Source organism: Aspergillus lentulus (assembly GCF_001445615.1).
Source record: "Aspergillus lentulus DNA, contig: Alt09, strain: IFM 54703, whole genome shotgun sequence".
NCBI classification, from domain to species: domain Eukaryota; kingdom Fungi; phylum Ascomycota; class Eurotiomycetes; order Eurotiales; family Aspergillaceae; genus Aspergillus; species Aspergillus lentulus.
In genome coordinates this window covers 1645588-1669018 of record NW_028322117.1, presented here as the reverse complement: position 1 = coordinate 1669018, position 23431 = coordinate 1645588, and the positions used below count along the sequence as shown (strand labels likewise).

The 23431-nt window shown below is 50.1% G+C and overlaps 9 protein-coding genes across 9 annotated transcripts; 3 read left to right on the top strand and 6 right to left on the bottom strand.

The window, feature by feature from the left end:
• Window positions 1–34: 34 nt before the first annotated feature.
• Window positions 35–2499, bottom strand: ALT_5376 (putative mRNA splicing protein (Prp39); the record flags this gene model as incomplete). Its single annotated transcript, XM_033555172.2, has 5 exons — window positions 35–64; window positions 130–1507; window positions 1991–2094; window positions 2149–2364; window positions 2431–2499. The coding sequence occupies 5 exons, from the start codon at window positions 2497–2499 to the stop codon at window positions 35–37; spliced, it is 1797 nt and encodes a 598-aa protein (XP_033411063.2).
• Window positions 2500–2909: 410 nt separating this feature from the next.
• On the top strand, window positions 2910–3585 carry ALT_5375 (mitochondrial 54S ribosomal protein mL59; the record flags this gene model as incomplete). Its single annotated transcript, XM_033555173.2, has 2 exons — window positions 2910–3476; window positions 3544–3585. 2 exons carry the CDS (start codon window positions 2910–2912, stop codon window positions 3583–3585), a joined length of 609 nt encoding a protein of 202 aa, XP_033411064.1.
• A 397-nt stretch (window positions 3586–3982) lies between these two features.
• Window positions 3983–6573, bottom strand: hxB (putative molybdenum cofactor sulfurase protein (HxB); the record flags this gene model as incomplete). The annotated part of the gene is made up of 2 exons (XM_033555174.2): window positions 3983–6411; window positions 6471–6573. 2 exons carry the CDS (start codon window positions 6571–6573, stop codon window positions 3983–3985), a joined length of 2532 nt encoding a protein of 843 aa, XP_033411065.2.
• Window positions 6574–8200: 1627 nt separating this feature from the next.
• On the bottom strand, window positions 8201–8869 carry ALT_5373 (uncharacterized protein; the record flags this gene model as incomplete). The annotated part of the gene is made up of 2 exons (XM_033555175.2): window positions 8201–8737; window positions 8795–8869. The coding sequence occupies 2 exons, from the start codon at window positions 8867–8869 to the stop codon at window positions 8201–8203; spliced, it is 612 nt and encodes a 203-aa protein (XP_033411066.1).
• Window positions 8870–9967: 1098 nt separating this feature from the next.
• Window positions 9968–11513, bottom strand: ALT_5372 (phosphatase PAP2 family protein; the record flags this gene model as incomplete). Its single annotated transcript, XM_033555176.2, has 5 exons — window positions 9968–10665; window positions 10727–10738; window positions 10798–11288; window positions 11353–11379; window positions 11449–11513. The coding sequence occupies 5 exons, from the start codon at window positions 11511–11513 to the stop codon at window positions 9968–9970; spliced, it is 1293 nt and encodes a 430-aa protein (XP_033411067.2).
• A 1471-nt stretch (window positions 11514–12984) lies between these two features.
• On the bottom strand, window positions 12985–14296 carry ALT_5371 (putative GPI anchored cell wall protein; the record flags this gene model as incomplete). Its single annotated transcript, XM_033555177.2, has 3 exons — window positions 12985–13012; window positions 13067–14012; window positions 14068–14296. The coding sequence occupies 3 exons, from the start codon at window positions 14294–14296 to the stop codon at window positions 12985–12987; spliced, it is 1203 nt and encodes a 400-aa protein (XP_033411068.2).
• A 2732-nt stretch (window positions 14297–17028) lies between these two features.
• Window positions 17029–17892, bottom strand: ALT_5370 (uncharacterized protein; the record flags this gene model as incomplete). Its single annotated transcript, XM_033555178.2, has 1 exon — window positions 17029–17892. One exon carries the CDS (start codon window positions 17890–17892, stop codon window positions 17029–17031), a length of 864 nt encoding a protein of 287 aa, XP_033411069.2.
• A 383-nt stretch (window positions 17893–18275) lies between these two features.
• Window positions 18276–20423, top strand: ALT_5369 (putative GTPase NOG2; the record flags this gene model as incomplete). Its single annotated transcript, XM_033555179.2, has 3 exons — window positions 18276–18373; window positions 18427–19177; window positions 19590–20423. The coding sequence occupies 3 exons, from the start codon at window positions 18276–18278 to the stop codon at window positions 20421–20423; spliced, it is 1683 nt and encodes a 560-aa protein (XP_033411070.1).
• Window positions 20424–21119: 696 nt separating this feature from the next.
• Window positions 21120–23256, top strand: ALT_5368 (protein kinase IKS1; the record flags this gene model as incomplete). The annotated part of the gene is made up of 2 exons (XM_033555180.1): window positions 21120–21178; window positions 21243–23256. The coding sequence occupies 2 exons, from the start codon at window positions 21120–21122 to the stop codon at window positions 23254–23256; spliced, it is 2073 nt and encodes a 690-aa protein (XP_033411071.1).
• Window positions 23257–23431: the final 175 nt, after the last annotated feature.

The following is a 23431-nucleotide window of genomic DNA, read 5'->3' as shown; positions in this document are numbered from 1 at the left end:
GACAAAAGAGAAAAGCAGGAGGAAGCCATTTACCTTATCGGTAGGGGACGGGCTGAGACGGGTACTAACCCATGGCAGCAGTCAGCCAGTGTCTATTGCTGAGATCACACATGCCAACTAAGCACTTACACCGCCATTGACTGGAGTCTGTTGATAGTAAGGATATGGGCTGGTTTGAGGAGAAGCAGCGGCGGCGACAGCGACTGTTGGGTCCACAACAGGTGCCACAGGTGCCGTCTGACTGCCGTTCTGCAGGGCTTGCACTGCGCCTCCAGTCTTGGTATGAGCCACAGAGGCAGGACCATGGACCTCGCGATCAAGAGTCATGTACTCCTTCGCCGCGTCCTTGGTTCCCCGTTCGAGCAAGTAGACCATATAGCTCTGAACGAGGTCCCTCACGACGTCGGGCGAAAGGGCACTCTTAGAACGGATGTCATCAACCACCTGCTTGATACGTTCGTATTGGACGCTCTCAGTGGCAGCACTTGTGGGCTGGTCTAACTCGAACATGAGATAGCTGTTCCAGAATGGACGGCTGTCCAGATAGTACTGCTGATTCTTCTGGAAGACTTGACGCGCATCCTCGGCTGAGCCCTTAATCTTCCACAGGAGGCGAGCCCACTCGGCAACAAGCGCAGCCTTGGTAGCCAGGTCGCACTGAGGTGAATCCAACTGATTCTTGTATACTTCAATCGCAGCCTCAAGGCCACCATGACGACGACACATGTTCGCCAAGGAGATAATAGTCTCCACATGGTTTGGTAGGGTGGCAAGTATCGCATCGTGGATATCCTTAGCAACGTCCACCCGGCCGCTCATCTCTTCGAAATATGCATATTGAAGGCGAGTGGCGGGGTTCGCAATTGGAACATAGAAGCAGCTGGCACGTTGATAGATATTCCGCACCTCTTCCTCCTTGCCAGGCTGGGCAGACATCCATCTAGCATAGCGTTGCCAAAACTCGTCGTAATGAGCGCATGTTACGAGACACCGCTCGTATAAGAACTGAATGCGAGGATACGATCCCTCTGCCTCTTCAAAATCAAGATACTTCTTCCAGTTGGTTAGCTGGCCCTCGTCCAGCTCTGTGACATGGAAATATGGGCGCTTGATCTCCGATTCGTAGGTCCATCGCTTGGTAGTCTCTGTCTGAGTCTTTGAGAAGATTTCAAGGTGGTAAGCGTCGACACGGAGCCGAAGATCCCTCTCGATTTCTGCTTCTGCCTTTGCGCCGGGGGGTATCTGGCCAGCGGCCGCTTCAAGCTCGGCACGGAATTGAGACAGAGTCTCCGCAGGCGCCAATTCTGATAACGGACGAGTTTGCGCAAGCTGGCGATATCTTTCGAAGTAACGAGCATATTGATGCATTGGAATGTGGATAACGCGGCCAAGAATGGCAAAGATCTTCTCAGGAGCTTCGACTCGTTCTTCGAACTCGATATATTTATCCCAGAAGGGATGCGCCAGGAAATCTAATCCAACGCTGGTCGCTCCGCGCTCGAACAACCTGCAAAAAGTATGTTAGCACCAACAACCAGTACGTTGTCTGAGCAGAACGGGGTCGAAAAGGGTATACGGAAATGAAGGATGGCAAGGATGGCAAACATCAGTTTTAACTAATCAATGCGTGAGCCCAAACAATTCAACGAGTAGGATGGTCAGACTGAGGGAGGAATTCTCCTTCCCCCTCCCTGCGCATCGTGCGCGCAAGAAGCAGTCTCCGAACAGAGTTACTGGTCTTGGTGTCCGTGCAAGGAAGTGGTGCTTTGAGGTCAAATCAATTTCACCAAGGGAAAGGATACAGCCTGAAAAAGCCAAGGGTGAGAAGTAAACTTCAGTTGGACCTGGGTAAGGCGACAATCTCACCCATCATCAAGGGATTTGTTGCCAATGAAATCTTGCATCATGCGTATTCGGCACCACGATGAGGTCCGCGCTGTGTCGGTAACGGTTACAGGGAAGGAAAGGAAACCAGCTATAGTATACTTACTCTCGAATGATGTCGGCATCATGGGAAGTCTCCGCCTTAAAGGAGCAGTAGTTGGTCCATAGATCAACGGAAGATGAGATGCTAGCAACTCCTCGTTCATAGACCTAGGAAACCGAAGTTAACACCGAACATGCGCAGTAGAGAGAGAGACTTCATACCATGTCCGCTGCCTCAGTACCAGTGATGGAGAACTCCAGGTCGGCATATTTCTTCCAGTATCCAAACAACAAGGGGAATTTGGCCAAGAACCGATCGTAGATGTTTCTGACAGTTGTTATGGCCTGCGGATTGGAGTTGCGATTGATTCCACCCTCCAGCGCCTCGGCAGCGCGAACAACCTTCTCCCAAGTCTCGAAGTTGTCGGGGTCATCGGCCTGAGAAATACGTCTGTTAGCTACAAGTCTTGCGCTTCGGAATCAGAAAGTCGGGCGGGATCATACAAGTTCAGTCTCAAGCTTTCTCAACTCGGCGTTCTCCTCCTCGGAACCTCCATAGTTGTAGTCCGCCATGATGGCAATCACTCAAAGGTATCAGCAGTGCAAGGGCAACCGATAAGGAGTGAAATGCGATGAATGGAGAGACTTGACAAAGAAGAATGCAATAAATGGAGGAGACGAAGACTCCTGAATAACACAAGTAAGACGGTTGCGGGAGAGACGCAAGAGTTCCACCAGGATAGGTAGAACTTCAGCAAGGTGAGGAAGAAGCCACTCACACCAGCCACACAGCGGCCGCCTTTCTCGCTGCCAAGCCTCAACTAATGTGGCTTAGCCGCACCCCGGGCTGTGGAATTTCTCATAGCATATCCGAGAGTATTTCCTTTGAAGCTATCGACCGCCAACAGAACAATATCTATCCTAAGTCCCCAACCTCAGACTCTTACTCGGGGTTTTTGACTTGGGTTTATCTACATTTAATCATGTCCACCACAACAGCAGCCACCGATCTGGTGAGCAAGCTCCCTCTCCGTCTACGCAATTTCTTCGCCCGCTATCCTCCGCAAATCTACTCCGCGGCCGTACGCCCTCCCGTCACTGAGCCCGAAACGCCAGCCCCTGCGGCTGAGGAATCCCTTCCATCGCCATACACGCCCAACCGAGATGCAAAGGGCTTCAAAAAGCCCGACCCGAAAGCCTTCTCCCCTTCGAAATCGCTCCTCTACTCCAACCCGGAACACCCCAATCCGTTCCTGCCTCGCAAGAACTTCCGCAATGGCAAGTGGATCGGCCCGCCCATCGGGCTGAGGAGACAGGCGGAGCTGGTCAAGTTGGCTATCAAGTATAACGTGGAGGCGTTGCTGCCGCCCGGGCGCAAGTCGACCGAGTATAAGGAGACGAGACGGGCGGAGCGCGGACTGGCGATCAAGGGTACCGGTGTTGGACAGAAGGTCAAGGGTCACAAGTGGGAACGGACGATGGAGGCTCGTCTGGAGGACAGACGGAAGGCTATGATGGAGATGCCGGAGATGATCCGGTTGTGGAAGCAGGTAAGCATTCAGTTGATGTTGAGTTTGTGGCTGGAAGGTGTCGAGGCTAACTTGATGCGATGCACAGAGAGGTCATGGTCGTGGCTGGAGGCAATGGCCCAAGAGGTGAACGAATCTATGTCAATATCTTTGCTATCACACGGGATTTCATCATGTCGCATCTTTTTTATCTGCCAATCCTCGACTCAGAGCTTGGCTGAGATTACTGTATGGATCATTGACGGGGTTTGGGATGGGAGTTCTTGTTTGCATATGTACTGTACAAATAGATGTTCTAGCAAAAATCGCACAAAGCATTCCATGTTTCATAGAATTTGGGTGTATACTGAACACTTCAAAATCAACAAATTCCAGGACCAGAAAGGTAGCCTTACAACTGGCCTATGCAAGGATATTATACGTCGCAATAAATTCAAAAGATTGAGTGGCCATATATATATTTATATATGTCATCGAAACAAAACGCTCGGATCCAACGCCGACCAAATCAGGCAACCAGGTGCTTCTCATAAGTCGTGATCATGCGCATACGAAGGAGTAACGATATCGCCAACCATCAGCGTCCAGCGCTCCGCGTTATCATGCTGCTCTTGCGTAACTTCTGACGCAGAAAGGGAGCAATGTCTCCCAAAAACAATTTTATCGTTGATCTTCCTGGTCTTTGCCAGGGTCGAAAAGGGCTCATCGCGACGGACGCCAGTAAATTGGTCGATGCAGACCATCGAGCATCGTTGACAGGAACCAAGTACATCGAACCGAAGCTCTCGAGGTCCGATCTTGAGGGCCTCCCACTGATCTTCGATGTATGGCTGCTCCACGTTGGGTGAGTCTGTGAGAGTCTCTGCGACGACTATATTGGCCCGGAAGACGTCAGCGGCTACGGCTTTGCTCGACCCCGTCCGATTTTTCTTCTGATTGGCTTTGATCTTCTCGTTCAAGTAATTCACAGAAGAGCGCGAGATGAGGAGGATCGGACTCTCATTGGACAGGAGAATGGGATTTTTCTCGGCAGGAGGCGGCGAAGAGTCTTGAGGGAAAGAGCCAGGCATCACGAACTTCCTCAGGTACTGTTTCCAAGCCCCTGAGGCCTTTCGGGGTGAAGCATATCTAGTTGAACACTGTGGTGGAAATCGTGCCAGTGTGCAAGGCACACCAAGGAAATCGGAGAAAAATTGCGCGACGGAGGGAGACGTATAAGCCTGTACAGTCACCTGGTCCCCACAAACTGTAGAGGCTTTTGATGTTCGCTGGCAAAGGGAGGTCGTAGCCAATTCTGTGTCCTCACGCAGGAGAGACACTTCCAGGAGCTTCTGATCAGTTGAACCCGGCTCCGCGCAAGTGACACGCAGCACATTGCGGTCAAGGTCGATAGAAGGTCGAATGAGAGCCATGCGAGGATACTTCTTCTGGTTCAATGCAGCACCTGTACCCTGGTGGATAAGACACCATTCTCGGTCCCAAGCCAGCCCCTCCCTTCTGACCTCCCAGCGTCTTCCATCAGAAACTCTGAATGGTCCGCAGCTCTTGATCGGATAGAGAGACAGGCTTTCGATATAGAAGCGGGGTTGTTGAAGTGGCACACTGTGTACTGGTGTAACCAGAGAGTCCACAGTTGCCACTTTCTCGACATAAAACTCCTCGACAAACCCAACAAAGGTATCGATGTCCTCCAAGTTAGACATCGCTCCCAGGCTGAGCCTTAAGACGCCAGTCGGCCGGCCGTCCATGACATCGTTGTCATCTCCACAACGCAAACCCGCTGAAAATTGCTGGAGCAAGTCAGCTCCCGTCCACCCAAGACTTCCCGATGTTCCTCCCGGGTTGCACAGGGAACCGGATCTAATTTGGATGTTTTTCATTGCCGCAAGTCTCTCAACTTCAGACTTTCCGATCCATGACCCTTGGCTGCTGCGGAGGTTGAACGCAATGATAGGGCCTTGCGTGGAGGGCCGGTTGTAGTCTGACAGTGGAGACTTATAAAGCTCGCAGACTCTCTGCCCGTTGAAGTGTCTCAAGGCGCTTAGCCGGTCATACAGGCGCTTTGCCAGAAAACGTGTATGTGACGAGATATTTTGCATCGAGCCGAAAAGACGCTCATGAGTTGCAAACGCCGAGTCGAGAGCAATGATATCGTGGAACGGGAGAGTCCCGTCCTCCAGCCGGTCATGTATCGAAGATTGCTTTTTTGCATGCCATTGCAGCCCGCGTGTCAGGACCATATCCACAGTGCCTCCGCCGAAATACCTGCGGTGCTCAAAGATCTGTCCAGCACTCTTGCGGACAATCAACGCACCAAGGTCGGGAAAACCGAAGATCTTATAAAAACTTAGGACGGTAAAGTCCGGTGCAGCAGATGCATCACTCAGATCCAGAGGCGAGGTCGAGACCAGAGACGCCGCGTCGAGAAGAGTATAAACGTTTCCTCCGGCAGTCTCGCCCTGATTTCTGATCCTCTCACACCATGACAATGGCAGACGGCGGCCATTCATATTCGACTGCGCAGGATACGCAAACAACTTGAGCGACTCAGACCGGGCATCACTCAACCTTGAGATCCAATCTTCGACTTCGTCATCGGAGGTAAAGCATCGACCTCCCTTCTCTGCGAGTTCTCGTACGCCAACAAGGCTCGTATGAGCGTCCACATGGTACCCATACCAGAATCCCTGCCGTGTTGAGTCCCTCATTCCATCCGCAACCAGCTTGATCGCCGCTGTGGCATTGGCCACAAATACAAGATCAAACTCTTCCGGGTCTGCTTTGAAGAAGCGAAGGGCTCGAAGACGAACGTCATCCACGCGCCGCGTGGACAGCTGTGATGAAGCAGACAGGGAATGGGGATTTCCGAACAGATTCGAAGTCAACTCTCGAGAGAAGGACTCAATCAATGATTTGGCATATAAGGTGGTTCCTGCATGGTCCAGGTATGTCGTATCTGTAATATCAATAAGTACGAAAGTCGAATACAGTGTGACCTTCGTCAAAGGGGCGCACCTTTGAGCTGCGGATACTCTCGCTCTCGGATTGTGTCCACATCCTCCGAGTATCCCCTTCCATACTCCAGTACTTCTTCTTGACAGCTCGTGACTCCCACCATATTGAAACCTTCTATGACACCCAGATAGTCCTGCCTCGAAGTGTTCGGCTGCGAATATTCCAATCGAGCTGTTGCGCCGATGCGAGTATAAGGTGGCGACAACCCAACTCCGCACGCGATCAACCAAACACTGGAAGATTCGCACCCGGACAGCAATATATCGCCTCGAGATTGGCTATATCAAACAGGAGGCCGACACTCGATATATGAAAACCAGACAGAGATGGGTCAAAGTTCAATCAACGTTCGGTATACAGATAAGAGACTCGTCGGAGCTTACCGACGGACGAAAACTTCATTGACCGGTGTCCAGAGAATATGAATCCCACTTCAGTGAGTATGAATAATGGCCTGAGCAACGAGAGCTCTCCAGGACAGACATCTCTCTGCCTTAAATAACTCGGATATGTCCAGTAATTGAATGAGGGCAGGGGATAGATGGTAACTGCATTTGCGTGCTCAGTGACGACGAAAGTCAGCTTCCCCACAATAGGATAAGGATGGGCGAGGGGGCGGAAATCCCCGACGGCGTGGCAATAAGCCATACCGCTACAAATTCATGTGGCGCTCCGTCAGGAAAGCAAGCGAAGCGATAGCGACACGACCCAACCAACAATATCGACTTATCGGCGCAGTGCAACCCCCCACTTATCACGCCCGTTAACGTCTCTCTAATCGACAGCCTTGCGATAGTTCATGCATGTTGTATTCGAACCACGCTGCCTAACAATACATTGTCAGCCAACATCATCGGACGCTTACCAGGGCATGGTTCACACAGCTGAGCTGACGGTTGGCGACTGAACTCCTTTTTCGCCCCTGATACTCGCTTCGAACCACGAATAAGATGTTCGTCCCAACAGCTGACTGCAGGCAGTCCCATGTCCATGATGGTTCCCTGAGCGGTTGCGTCTGACCACTGGGCCTGCGAATAGTATGAGGCTGACCTATGATCGGAAGATAATTGCCTCCCAACCCATGTGGTCGTGAGAAAATTCAAATCACATATCGATACGTGGCAGGGTTCGTCGCCAACAGACGGACCAACAATCAATCTGGTCGTGGACTGGGTCGATGAAACTGAGATACAGGGTCGGGTTCGACCTGCACGCAATCTCCGGTAGGGATCCCCATGGCTGTCAATGCACTCGGATCTTGGTTCTAGAGACGTGATTCACCTTGCATGCAGCCTATCCGGTTGAAAGAAACAAGCGAGGGCTACGAAGTATGTAGAAACGGGCTGGGCAGAACAAAACAGGCAGGCAGGTAGCATTGGATGGTGGCGACGTAGCAGACACCAGTATCAGGAAAGACATAACGTACAGGGCGCAAACAGCTGAAACGAGAATTCCAACCTGACTCGTGATTCATATATTTCAAATCGCCGCCAAAGATCAAACAGTGTGCGAGGCATGCATACGTAATGTTCGGGCTTCGCCCGTGCAAGGTGTGCTCAGCTCAAGGGACATCCCGAAATCAAGACAAACTTTCGTTAGCACCACCAATCCTGATACCTCTTTGTCCTTGCGCTGTTCACTTGTTTCTCCCCGCTTTCCTCGGAGCAAAATTGCATATCTTTCACATCATCGCATATCCATAAATCATAAAACATTATCGTCAATCATGCTCAGACAACATAGTGCTGGCGACTCCTCGAGGAGCTGCGATGCTTGTGGCCATGGCCCCGTCGGCTGCTGTGACTCCTCCTCCGCACCGTCGTTGTCTCCTTGACGACCACTTCCCTATCCCTTCTGTAGATAAAGAGCGCCAGGATAGCCGTCCAGAAGAAGAACAGCGTCTCCATAATCCCCAGCGCAAAGCAAGTCTTCAGCATCGCGCAGGTCTTGTTGATCTCCAGGTACAGATGGTTCTGGTTTTCGTAGCCAACGTACCCGAAGGGGCCAAGCGACACCCACACAGAGCCGCCATTCCAATGAGAGCAATCGGCGCCCGCGATGAAGCGGAGCTCGTAGACTCCTGCGATGAAAGCGCCGACGAAGAGCAGGTCGACGAAGGCAACGAAGAATGCGGAGCGCTTGGTGGTCGAATGGCGGATGAGCGTGTCAAAGGCCCAGAAGACGGCGATCACACTGACGATGAAGAGCACCAGGATGTAGGGCGGGGTGATCTGGTTTGCTTTGAGATAGCCGTCCACGAAGTAGGCCTGTTCGCATGTTAGGCTCCCGTAAATTCTTATGCCAAAAAAGGTATATCTGCTTACCATCATGCCAATGATCGGAATCAGGAATACAATCTCCACCAAGCGGTTGAAGATGAAGAACAGACTTCCAATCATCTTGTCCGCTTGCTTTCTCCGGCTGCTGCTTCGATGGATAAAGTCAAATGCCCACTTGAGGTATGTGAGGAGATCAAATGTCCAAATGTGGAGACAATGCGCTTGCGATTTTGATCAAAGCCGACAGTGTCGTTACGAAGTCATCAGCGATAGTATGATTAGAGAAGAAACAGGGTATGTGCGCAAGTTCGAGAGACTCGTGTTATCCACAACTCCTTGCGTTAGGCTGTGTACACTACACCTCTGCTGGAAATATGTTGAGCAAACACAAAGCACGAGGGAACACTCAAACGTGGATTCAGGGGATTATGCATGCAAGAATGAGGTCAGATCATGACAACACATAAGTTCAAAAGGGGGAAAAGAAAGACAAGAAAGAAAATGCCTCTTCCTGAAAATATTCTCCGAGCTGATCATGATGGAGGGGAGGCTGGGCGACTCAGATTGTTGGATTGCGGGGTGGCTGGGCAACCAGCATCATGGAACATTATCGACACATACACGTGGGGGAGATGCGGTGCCTGGTTGCTACTTGCTCCAGAGCTGAACTGTTATTTTCCAATGAACGATTAGACATTGACATGTCCTTCGACCATTTGCAGGATATCGATAGTAGTGTGACAGCATGTATGTAAGCGATCCACTGTTGGCTTGAGCGGCCTATCTCCCACGCGGTTCTAGCCATGGTTGATCTTTAGCTTATTTGCAGCAGGTACCTTTCAACTGAGAGCTAAAAGCAGTCAGGTACCAGCATTTAACGATGCTGTCTATACTTCGTATGCAGTAAATCAATAGATCGGATTTAGCTGACTGACTAATGATATATGCTTATGCTCCTGGTATGAACGACAACCATTCGGCTGTTTTTCTGAATAGCAATCGTCGCAAAATCTATCAGACGCCAAAATGACAAGCAGATTAACCAAAATACAGCAGGACATATGCATAGAAATATGACAGTTTTCTATACTCGAACAAAGATTCATCAATCATGGCACGGGTATACTTCAGGACTTGGCAGTTTGTGAGCAGACGCGCGATATCCGCACACTCCAAAACCAGTCTCACTTATCCCGAAACTGCAGATCCGACCGATTATTACTGTGAGTCTCTGCCTGCACGAGTGGCTACTGGATCCGGCCGTACATGAGGAGCAGTGACGCCTGGTAGCACGGTTTGTGTCTGAGAATGGTATGAAGTGTCAGCTTCGTATCTTGGAAGCCCGCCGATTCTCGGATTCTGTGTACGAGCATAGCCGTGCTGCATCTCGTATCCATCTGCAACATCTTCACTGGAAGATGACCATTCCCCATCATTGTCGTGGGATCGGCGGTTGCGCAAGTCCGAGGTGTATGGGTTAGCTGAACCCATGTAAGTCGGAGAAATTCGCGCCGGACCGATCTCAGGAGCACCAGATGCGTCTATCCTGTCTTCCTCCGGGTTCCGAAGAGCTGATGTGCTCGCATAGTGGTCAGACAGAGGCGAGGCCATACTGGGTGCCACAGGGTCTGTACCCCAGCTTCGAATCGGATACGCGCGGCCTTTCTTCCACGGCTCGGAAATCGGTGGGAAATACTGGCGGTAGGAGATGTAGGCGCAGACAATGCCCAGCAATGATCCACTGATCACGTCAAAAGGATGATGCCTCGCATCCATGATCCGTGAAACAGCAACAAGTGTCGCCGCAAGACAAGGAATTATGACGATGATGGCCTTCCAAACTTCGCCTCTGTTGTCCATAAAGTGCAGTTTTCCGCACAGCCAAAGAGTCAGGTAGAACAAACCGGCAAAAGATGCTATATTCCGAGATTAGTACAATGACAAAGGGGCGCCAAAACTCTGAGACAAAAAGCTTACAGCTACTATGACCTATACTATCAATCAGCATAGCTCAAGCAAAAATATCAGAAGGCCGGGGTAAAACTTACCTGAAGGCCAAGAACGAAATCCATCCTTGATAATTGCAGGGTCTCCTGTACATATAGTCGAATTGGACAATCCAGGAATCAGATCTTCGCTTCCTGGCCTCGGCTTGCACCGATCGATCAAATCAGGCCTGGGCTTCCCACATGCGGTCTTCAGCACCTGGGTGATGAGAAACGCGAGGCCCTGCGATAGCAAAAGACCCAGGAAGCCACAATTGAACTCCCACAGGCGATCCTTCCACCGGTATGGCCCGGTAATCTTCCTCTTCCCGGATGCCGGGTTGTACGGCTTGTGATGTGAGAACAGACCGTCAATGAACAGCGTATACACTGCAATTATGACGAGGGGGGTAACGCAGGAGACCAGCAGGGCTGCCTGGATCGAAATGCGCTCGTGGACGGCATAAGGGTACTGAATGGATATGTTTCGCAGAGAGAAATGCTGGTGATAGGGCTCGATGGAATCGAAAATGTAGAAGCCAGCAATGCAACCGCTATAGTGAGATTATCGGTAAATGAATTTAACGGTCTCCGAGCGCAAGGGAAGGAAATACGAACATGAGGATCAGATAGTCGGCAATGTATCTGTATACAAAACAGAAGCTATTAGCAATGCAATTTCAGGCAGTCAATCTTGACGATTTCATCACTCACGAAATTATAACACGAGGCCGTAACCGCCGCTTCGAGAACGGTAGTTTAGAGGGAAGACGATCCATTTTCTTGACGCTAAAGCTCTCAAGCCACAAACATAAACCGTCTCTCGTGAAACGAAGATTCTAAAGGAAAGCTGAACATGAAAATCAGCTTTCACTGCACAATAGGACAAGCAGACGCATTATATTTCCCAAATTCGGGCACAAACTGGGCTGGTACAGATAGCCTCTTGGCTATTTCTTGGAGAGCACAGAAAACAAATCCTCTTGTTCCTTTGGGAAATGACTGATCCACCACTTACTGTACAAATCAAGAGAGTATTCCGCGATCCCGCGCGGTGTAAATCAGGATCCTAATCTTCAGAGTATCACCAATTGAGCGGTTTGTGAGATATCGTCATGGCAGAAACTGAGCCATGCGATCATATTAATAGTCTGCCGATTACAAAGCTGCCTAAAATAATTCAAACATGGAGAACGAATTCCAGACCTATGCCAATAACGGGAAATAAACTGCTGCCACCTCGACGGCTAAGACTTGAAGTGTGTCCCGTGGCGTGGATCGTAGCCATTCAGGCTTGCCCTGACACAATCAGAATCCCGCTGCTCAATGAGAAGCGCTGAGGCTGTCACTGAGGATCCACAACTAGACCCTGGCCTGGAGTAGGTCGAACAACTGTGAATTAGTTAATTAATTGAGCACTTACTTTGCTTGTCTAGGTCACAAGGGGCTCAAAGTCTAAATTCTAAGCCACCAGTGCACCTTCTGAGGGCACGTGTACAACCCGTGACTTCCTGATGTTGATTTGCCCTTTTGTGTTGTCCTATAATATATAGAAATTAATTCAAGATCTAGCATCACTTGAATAATAATTAAAGGGAGACAATCAAGCAATGTCTGGATGTTTCGTAAGTCAAATGCTAAGTCCACTGTCTCTGTGGCGCTAAACTATTCTGCACGGCAGGATCGTCTAGTAAGTAACTTCAATTGGCAACCTGAGGCACACGACAGCGGCTGTTCTAGGCAACATTATTTTTGTCACTATGAGTGCATATCTATCTGAACGAAAGATTATCCCTCCTGGAAATGTAGCTTTGTAGCTTGCAGTTCTATTTTGATAGTGTACACAGTATGGGGGAAAATTCAATTATTACTACTTGGAAAGCTAACCGGAGCTGATATCTGTTTGGAATGCTTGACTATATATATCCTTCTTGTGGCTATTGCTAGAGTCCTGCGCATTTTTCCGTAAGGGACAATAATCGAATTTTAGAAGAAACTTAGTTGTATTATACAATGCAAGCTATCTTCCTATGTACCTAATGAATGACTGTTCATAATTAACTCACTAGACCCATTCGAAAGATTCACTTTGCTGCCTGCCATCCCGACCATACCCGACATTGAATCAATTTGGGTTCGAAAGATAATTTGTCGTTTCATCAATAAAAGCCATAAGTTCCAAAGATATTACCATAGGTCCATCATTCATGGTCTCATAATGCCGGGTAGTCCTTTGTCAAGCCGATTGACTTAGCAGACAGTGATGTACAGACCAAGACTGGATGTTGATTAGCCACGATTCAGATGTTTGAGACGCGCAGAGTAAACTTACGGAGAGGGGTTGTAGTCCTCGAAGAAGTTGAGGTTGGTGCTACCAGCGTTCTTCATCTCGAAGCCGACTGCCTGTCCAGCGGGGCACTGGAAGGTAGAAATCAGGTAGGAGTTGCCAGGGGAGACCGTGGTAACGCCGTAGTCTTGCTTGACCTTGGGAGCATTGCTGAAGGAAGTCTGCGAAGTAGCGGCAGACTCCAGCATGGCGAAATCGATCTTGCCGTCGCCGCTGAAGGAGTACGAAGAGGTCTCGAGGTCCTCCTTCTTGGGGAACAAGAAGACGAGACTGCAGGTCTTGCCGGCGTCCGAGGAAGGAATGTCAAAGTTGAAGATGCTCGAGACGGTGGAAGAGACTGTGCCGTTGAACGAGGTGCCAGGAGCCTTGTTGGGAGAAGAGGAGTCGACGGGTATGATCAGGTGGGGGAATTCATACTGTCCGGAGAGATCGGTCGGGCAGCTGGGGATGGAAGACTGGGTGGCAGAGGCAGAATGAGAAGGCTGAGATCCAGAGCCAGCGGGAGTAGAGGGTTGAGAACCGGAGCCAGCTGGGGTGGTTGACTCAGGGCAAGAGGTAGTGGTCATGGTTGTCTTCACAGTGGTGGTAGATCCCGGAGCGCTCGACTCGGGAGTAGGAGAAGCGGCAGGGGTGCTCTTTTGCACTGCGGAACTTGTTGGAGTTACAGAAATGACCGAGCTGTAGACTGCGGAAGAACTGGCACCGGCACCGGCACCAGTGTTGGCACAGTTGTCGGCATGCAACTGAATGTTCTTGCAGCCAGTCACGTCATTGGGATTGGGAGAGGTGTAGACGTTCAGTCCTCCATTCTGACCAGTCTCACAGGCGACAAAGTCTGTCTTTCCGTTGTAAGTGAGCAGGCCCTGGGCGTTGACGGAGAAACCGGTAGTGGGCTGGGCTCCGGCATCACACTGGAGCTGAGTGGTAGGAGCTATCGATATTTGTTAGCGCGTTGCCTATCTGTCAAAAGTGAATCAGATACTCACGGGTCAAGATGCATCCACGTCCGTGACCATCGATGATACCGCCATCGGAGTTGATGCAGTACTCGCCCTCAGGAAGGTTGCCGTAGACACGGTTCTGTCCATCATCAAGCTGGCCAATGGGGCCAGAGGCACCGCCAGAAGCGGTCAGATGGAAGCAGCAGGTATTGTCTCTGGTGACGAGAGCATTGGCTCCGACAGCGAGAGCCGCGAGAGTGGCAAAGTTCTTCATTATGTGAGAGCGAACGAAGGAGGCGAGGCAGCACAATGAATAAAGCGAATGGACAAACGGGTTGACTGGTCTGAATTGATACGACTAAGACCGACGTTGTTTATCTTTTGTCTGTTTGAGGACTACAACAAACACTGACGAGGACAAAAAGTACTCTTTACTTATAAACCATGGTGGGTACCCCTTCATATCAGCGTCATGGATGTCACTGGGACCCAGATCAAGGTAGGTCAGCAACAGCTCATACTTCCGCATGGAAGTAAAAAATAGAAACGAAGTGCTGGCCAGTAGCAATGCATTATCATGTAATGCTGGTGGGCCAAGGGCGCCCAGTCTGGCATCATAAACACGCCAGAGCGAGTAAACAACCTCGATATTGCACGGACCTACCGGCGAGCTTGGAAGTAATCGGATTTCGACGGCATTCGATATGGAGGACGTCATGATGGACAAGACATTGTGGGGAGATGATGAATAGCATTGAGATAACATGGCCCACCTACGATCGTAGTGCAGGACGGGCAACAACGGCAGCCATATCTAGTAACATTGTCGCAAAGCATAAGCCTGCGGGTGGATCAGGACCCATCTGAAAGGTTCGTGGATTGGCCGAAGAGAGCCTGCCCTGTGTCAGCAACCCTTCAATGTTGCCTGATACATGGTTTCTCTCAGTCTCAGGGCATGGGACTGCAACTGAGGTGGCGATATCAGATTCGATCCACGGAACCGGCACAGTCGGAAATTGGTTTGGCCCAAAGACATCGAACATTGCTGGAAGAGGTTTGGAGGACGAAAGCATTGAGCTCCCATGGTTCTTTGCTTCTATTCATAGTCTCCTATCAGCCGGGATGGCTGTTCAGTGATGCGTTGGAACGGAGTTGAGCACTACTGCGTTTTCCACACCAATAGTGATGTATTCCCAGGACAAGCCTATACATCTGGAAAAGAGCAGTGGAGTAGAGTAAAGAGTGGGGATGTCTTAAGGTGCCTTGCATACAGTAAACGTCATGAGAGATTGTCGGGGTTGACTTAAGCTTCCATAACATGGGCGCAAAATGGGGCAGCCTGGGTTGCCTTATCCTGTTGCTGCTTAGTCGCTTTCGCAATGGGGCATGGCTTGCGCCTCACGGACCAGGTTCTTATCATCTACGTTCCTGGGCGTGGTCACCAGTACTATGGTAGCCTGGAGGGTGGATTTTGAACCAAGGAAATGGACTGGAGAAGTCGGAAATTATACAAGTCTAGAAAGGTACACAGCAGCGAGAACAAGTAAGCAACGATCAAGTGGGACGAGATGGAGCTTCCCTGACGAGGATACAGTGGGTAGGTGACGACACCACTGGCAGCCAAGAACGCTGATTGTCTTTACACAACTTTTCCACTGTGGGTTTATCAATTTAATAAATATGCATCATAGGGTTTATGAATAAAGTAATATTGGTTTGGGTAATGCAATGGATGTAAGACACTTCGTCTTTCACCATGCCGATCTATATGTTAGCCACGTCATTGGACCAAGTTCTTATTTCAGTAATTGTTGCTCTGCAATTCGGTTCCTTTAAAGCCAGCCAGCGAAAGTCCAGTAACCGAGGTAACTGCAACAAGATATCATCAGCCAGGCACCAACGTACACATTACTCCTGGTACGAGGATATCCGCAGTGAGGCCGGATTATCCAGGCTGTCAGCTGAAGGCACATATACCTATTGTTCCGATAATGCAGACTGCCTCAGATTGGTCGATCAGTGTTAGTTGATCATGGAAATGCTACCTAGGTGTAATAATCTGTCCATTTTCGCATGTGCTTGACACTTAGATAGAGACAACCATCCTGTTGTGGCTACCAATACTACCACTCATCTGATGTATGATGTTTCCTCTTCACCGTCGCTAAGCGGACTACAGGCTACCTGAGTCGTGCAGCTCCTGTTCGAAGGGATTCTACCTTTATGATCTGACACCTGACACAACTTTGACATAGTACTGAGCATGGGAAGCCTCAATCGCTTGACGGAAGGCCAGGCCTGGATCTAGAAACTCCATCTCAAAGCGCATGGGCCCACCAACAAAGCGTCAATGCAAGGGTCATTCTCCAGCCGGAGCAAACAAGATGGCCCTGATCTTCCCGCAAAGCCCCGTTAGTGTGAAATATAGACGGACTGATGTAGTTGAGTAATGTCGATCCCTCGGATCGATGTAAGCCTTGCATCACTTATATCTCTTTTTCTCTGAAGCCGTCAAAATCCATTTAGTGTTCTGTTCTGGTCATGTGTATGTTGGCTGTGTGTGACTGCGAGGTGGTTTCAGGGTCGTTGGGGCACAGAATGCAATCAATATAGGATATAGCAAGCCTTCGTTGCATTGAATTAACGTTTGAATTTTTCTCTTCCTCTCGAGTATGTGAGAGGCAATGGTAGGTACTCAAACTTTAGATCAGCATTGCCCTGTGCTGCGGGCTTAAAGCTCCCTCTCAATCCTGGGGAGTCTGGTGAGTCAAAGCCTTCAACTGAAGAGACGGACACAGTGACCCGTCCGCAATGAGTGAGAATTCAACTGTCTGAATCCTCGTTATCACAATACGTCGGATTAAAGGGACAACGGCACGCCGCTGTCGGGTGCGAAACCCATGACATAGACATTGATCCAGACTCAATTGAAATGATAATAATACAAACAGAAGCTGTGTAATCTCTGAGAAACCCATACTGTACAATACCTCAGAAACAACCGCTTTATATCTTGCCTCCAGTAATCTGCTCTCCCAGCTTCTTGACTCTGCCCTGGATAAGATCCCAGCGAGCTGCTTCGCTCTTCTTCGAATCGTTGACAATGTTTTGCACTGTTGGAGGCACGCCAAGGTTCCAAATATTCTCACCCTGCTGGTGATCACTGCGCCACGCCTCGTTCTCACCCTCCGGGAACACCTTCTCAATCTCGGCGGCAAGCTGAGCCTCGGTGGTGATAAAGGTACGAGCATTCATGTATAACGCCTGTAACGAATCCTGCCGTTCTAACTCATCCCGAGCCTTCTTGCTCTCCAAGTTTGCGCGAGCTTGAGCAAGGCGCTCTTCTCTGTCGGGATCGGGCAGCACCGGGGTACGTTTAGGCAGCATCTCCTGGACAACAGAGGGACGAGTCAAGCGCTCATCGTCTCTTTCCGGCTGCCGAAGAACTTGTTCGCGTTTCTTCTGTCTCTGAATGCTGCGGTACGCCATGAACTTGTCCGTCCGCTGCTTGCGGCTGTGCAATTCGAGGAGACCTTCCCGAAGATTCTGCCGCCTCATGTCGGCCATTCGCCGCTTCCAATCCTTATATTCCGCGTGTGGGTCATTGGGGTCGATTTTGATATCCTTCGACGGGAGTGGTGTCGCAGCAGCAATGTATTCTTCGGTCGGCTTGTCTACTCGGCGGGCAGGGAAGACCTCCCGAGGGACGGGCAGCGTACCCTTAACTCGGGGTTTCACTCGTAGATCGGGTTGAACGGTTTGAGGGACGTCGACAAAATTTGGAGACTCTGGTCCGACTCGACGGCAGGTGGAAGAGGAGAAGCTACGGACTTGCGCCGTGGCAGCCCTGCAGTTGCGGAAGAGAGACATGTTGGACTGACGCCGTTCGCTCAGGGCCCCGAGCAAGAGGTAAGTCTCTGTTTATAGAAATCGGGCCACCGGAGATTGAGGAGCAAGCAATCTCCAATCTTAGCAAGCGGCCAGACAAGAACGTAGCAAGCAATGAACGATCGAAGACGGCGGTCTCTCTATCATAGGAGTCGGGAAAGATGAAGCGGATTTTCTTGCACCTGGTCCGTGCACCACAGAGCTTGGCACCCACGCCAGGAAAAAAATAATCTCACTTCCGAGGAAATTTTCCTTTTTCCCTCTCTTCCTTCTCTTGCGCTTTGCCAACTCTTATTTTTCTACTCCTGCCTTTGGGACTTTTTGAAATTATTTTCTGAAGGCCTTATCAAGGAGTAGCATTCGACATGGGTACAGGAAAGAAGGAGGCGAACCGTAAGGTACGCCAGGGGAAGGTTGGAGATGGCATGGCCAATGTCAGAACGAAGGGTGAAAACTTCTACAGGTATGCTCAATGCTTTATTCAACGTGAAACATGTCTTGCTGACCTTACGGAAGAGATGCGAAGAAGGTCAAGCACCTGAACATGTTCAAGGATGGCAAGCCTCGACGTGACGCTGCTGGAAACATTACCGTCGCCGCCTCGTACCAGTCACGAGACGCACCCACGGCTCGGATCGAACCAAACCGTAAATGGTTCGGTAACACGAGAGTGATTTCTCAGGAGTCTTTAACATCCTTCCGCGAGGCAGTCGCTGAACGTGCCTCGGATCCGTACTCGGTTCTCCTCAAGACCAACAAGCTTCCTATGAGCTTAATCAGAGACAATGTTCACACTGTGAATGGACTGAAGCAGCATGAAGCGAAGATGGCCATCGAGACTGCTCCTTTCAGTGATACGTTCGGCCCCAAGGCTCAAAGAAAACGAGTCAAGCTGGGTGTTGCGTCTCTGGAAGACCTGGCTGGAGAGACAGTCAAGATGCATGACGCCTACGTTGAAAAGACCGATCAAGCCACTCACGAAGATGGAACAATCATCGCTTCCGGCGATGTGTCGACCGATGACAAGACTTTCAGTGAAGCACCCACTGCTCGAGAGTCCGTCTTCTCCAAAGGACAGAGCAAGCGAATCTGGAACGAGCTGTACAAGGTCATCGATTCTTCAGATGTTGTCATCCACGTGCTTGACGCTCGTGACCCCGAAGGCACACGCTGCCGGAGTGTTGAGAAGTATATTCGTGAGGAAGCTCCACATAAGCACTTGATATTTGTGCTTAACAAGTGTGATCTTGTTCCCACGAGCGTGGCAGTAAGTAAATTCTCTGTTCATTCATTCCCAACCTCGACGCTATTGTCCAATACGATCATCACGTTGCATCTTCATGGTCTTGGAAAGCCTACATGCCATTGCTAAGTCAAGTCTTCTTCCTGCGACTTCGTGTCGTGTTTTTCTCCATGGAAGTTTGTCTGTTACAGCTCTGGCAGATTGACGCTGGCCCGTGCCGAATTTCATTCTGAAGCTAGGCTGACCGGTTTTCGTTTTGAAAACTGGTCGTAAAGGGCTAAGCTGTGCTCTGTTTGTGAGTTGAGTGCTGCTTCTGCCTTTTTGGCGGCTTTGTAGCAGTCCTCTTAGTAACATTTCACACATCTTACTCTTCGCTGATCTTAATTTTCATCTGTTTTATTCAAACACTGGTAGAGTTCGCTAACTCTTCTACCAGGCATCTTGGGTACGGCATCTCTCTAAGGACTACCCCACGTTGGCGTTCCACGCTTCGATCAACAACTCCTTTGGTAAAGGTTCTCTGATCCAGCTTCTGAGACAATTCTCCTCTTTGCACTCGGACCGGAAGCAGATCTCTGTAGGATTGATTGGTTATCCTAACACTGGGAAATCATCCATCATCAACACTCTGCGGAAAAAGAAAGTTTGCACCGTGGCTCCCATACCCGGAGAGACTAAGGTTTGGCAGTATGTGACTCTGATGAAGAGAATCTATCTCATCGACTGCCCTGGTGTGGTTCCACCAAACCAGAACGACACGGAGCAAGATATTCTCCTTCGTGGCGTCGTCCGTATCGAAAATGTTCACAACCCTGAACAGTATATCCCTGCTGTTCTGGCAAAGGTTCAACCTAAACACCTTGAACGCACATATGGCATCAAGAGCACTGGAGATTCGATCGAATTCCTTAGCATTCTCGCCCGCAAGGGCGGTAGACTCCTTCGTGGAGGCGAGCCTGATTTGGATGGTGTCGCTAAGATGGTCATCAATGATTTCCTTCGAGGCAAGATACCGTGGTTCACACCGCCTCCCAAGTCTGCCGGTGATGACAATGCAAAGATCGAAGGTCGCGAAGGTCGACTTGGGGAGATGCGTCGAAAGAGGAAGCTTGACGAGACAAGCTCGGAGCCTGCGGGAACCACCGAGAATGCCTCTAACAAAGAGGACGCCGAGTCTGAAGATGAGGAATTCGAAGGCTTCGAAAGCGAAGATGACGATGACTCTATTGCGAATCTTGAAATCAGCGATGAAGAAAGCGGGGAGGAGTGAACAGAAGCTCTCCTTCAACAATTTCATTCCATACGAGCTGATGCTTGTACAACTATATTGCCAAAGGCTGCATCGTTAGGCTTGTGGCTTCTCGCCGATCGCTGTTTAGACCAACGGCGCATAGCCCGGCAGGCTCCTGATTCGCCTTCGGGTTGTCTTTCGGAATCCATGTTCGGCGCACGCATTCCATCAGGATCCGAGTGTACGGTCTGATGGAGTCGAGGCCTTTTGACGCGTGTACTCAGCCCAGTCGTGGATTTACACGACATGAATCGGGCGTGACACTCCTCAATACTTCTTTCAGTTTAGGCCGTCGTGACAACGCGACGGTCACTGAATAGATGCTCAATGCATCGCGGTCCTATATTATTGATACCCAGACCCTATTTAAAAGGAAATTAACAAATCACATGAGCTATTTCCGTTTGCTGTACCTTGGTAAAGACTGTAGAAGCCAAATGGGCGGTACCTAAGCAAGTAGTGTGTGCCTCACCGCCTGCAGCTTGTGTGGGGCCCCTCTAGCCTCACTTTCCCCTCGCTCAATACAATTAGATAGCCCTTGCGGTTTGCATCATAAGGTTCTCGAGACAGCAAAGTCGGCTGCATGTTGTCTTCTGTGGAACTAGCGTCCATGACTACAACTATGATTCTTCATGTCTCTGATTCCTAGAGAGATGTGCGACCGTTCCCCCAATAATGGCGGAAGAGGGCATGTCTATTGTTCCCTACGGATCTTCTAACTTTGACGTTGTGCTGTAAGGGCTCTACTACACAGAACCTGTGCTGGAGCCAGTGAATCTAATGGTTTTAATATCGCAGGCGTCACAACGATTCAGTCGTAGTCTTCGATCGAGACTCCCAACAGCTGGTACTGCGGAACGCCTCTGACAGCCATGCGGGCCTTGAGTTGACCGACTGTCCATATTGCCATCGACCGCTTCGTGAGAGCAATGCAGGTCAGGAAGGGCACCATGCTAGTCCTCAGCCGGAATTTGTCAACCCGGACTACTTTCGTATGCTTCATAATAGCTTGCCTAGCTCCGCGGACTCGTCAACACCTCCTTCCCCTCGTCGGCGTTTGGTCCAACCTGCTCTCGCCGATGGGCCGACGAGCGAGCCAACTGCTTCCATAAGTGGAACTCAGGGGATATCCTCCGCCGCGTTTACCCAGGATTACTTCAAAAAATTCTTCGTTGAGGAGAGAATTCTAGGGAAAGGGGGAAAGGGTGTGGTGCTTCTGGTGAAGCATGTGCTTGACGGTGTATCGTTGGGACACTACGCTTGCAAACGTGTTCCGGTCGGTGACGATCACGAATGGTTGGAAAAGGTCCTGGGCGAGGTCCAATTGTTGCAACATTTATCGCATCAGAATCTCGTATCCTATCGGCACGTATGGCTTGAGAATGCTAAAATCAGCACCTTTGGGCCAAGTGTACCTTGTGCGTTCATCCTACAACAATACTGCAACGCCGGAGATCTACACAACTATATTTGTGGCTCGGTGCAAGATATGACTACGCCACAGCAATTAAAGGCGCGTCTGCGCAGAAAATCTAAGGGAGAGCCGGAACCTAAGGTTGACCTGGGCGGACCTCGCAAGCTGAATTTCGAGCAGATTTATTCGTTCTTCAAGGACATCACGTCCGGCCTCCGTCATTTACATGTGAACGGTTATATCCACCGGGATCTCAAACCTAATAACTGCTTGCTTCACGAAACGAGCGATGGTTTACGGGTGTTGGTCAGTGACTTCGGCGAGGTGCAGGCTCAGGATACCACACGATTGTCAACTGGGGCAACGGGAACTGTATCATATTGTGCACCGGAAGTCCTACGACGAGACTTCCCTGGAGGACCATTTGGCAATTTCACGTTCAAGTCAGATATCTTCTCCTTGGGCATGATACTCCATTTCCTATGCTTTGCGGAACTTCCTTACCGCAATGCTGACCTGATTCACGAGGAGAAAGAGGATCTTGATCAACTTCGTGCAGAAATCAGCCAGTGGACCGGGTTTGATGACGAACGTAGACTGCGGCCGGACTTGCCTGAGAAGCTCTATACTTTTCTCAAGCGTCTCTTATCCGTGGATCCCGACCGACGGCCGACTGCGGATGAAGTCTTGAGCGGCATTCACGCCGGTGTCAATGGGAATGAGCATTTCCGGTTCAGGAGATCTAGCTCCACGAGTCCCGACCCTCGTACCAACTCTAGAATTCATCCAGTCGATAGCCCCGACGCTTCATCGGTGGGCCGATCTGTCTCTCCAAGGAACACACTCGCTGGAAGCCCAGTGGCTCTACGGCGCAGCCCTAACTATGAACCTAGCAGCACCGTTCTTGAGGCAGCGTCTTTTGCCAACAGCAATGGGACAGAGAAAAGAGATTCTCTCACCTCCGAGCGAGAGCTGATGATCCGACCCAGGTTTTCTGCTAGCCCTGCCCCTACGCAGGATCAAACCGACCATGCTGAACAGACAATTGAGAATCAAGATACTCGTCCCCTACAGCAGTTGCTACCTCCGCCGCCAACTCGTCCTTTCTTGGCAAGACTCTTCGGAATAGTCTCGTCTCATCGATTGCCTACTATGCCGTTTCTGCCCCTGTCCTTATTTTTCGTGAAGGTAGTTTCAGTCTTTCAGCCTTGTGCTCCCCTAGCTGTCAATCCTTGGGTCCTCTACCCCTTGCTTCTACTGGCGGGATTCATTCTGCGGTCCCGGAGTTTACTGGCACACTTTGTCGCTCTCGGTGTCCACATTGTCATCGTCAGCATCAGCATGCGATTCCATAAATTATGTCTCTGGCAAGCCCCTGGAGAGTCGATGCTTCTTTGATTGTCCATGGAGCAGGATGCCTTTGTGGGTTGAGACTCATGCTACAATTTTTTTTTATCCTGTGATGGCTTCTGCCAAAAGACTTCCGGTTGCTGTAAGAAGCCTATTCATTATTTCCTCATGATGTTACGACTACATAAGTCTACTCAGGACTTGATACCTAAGCTGTTTTTGT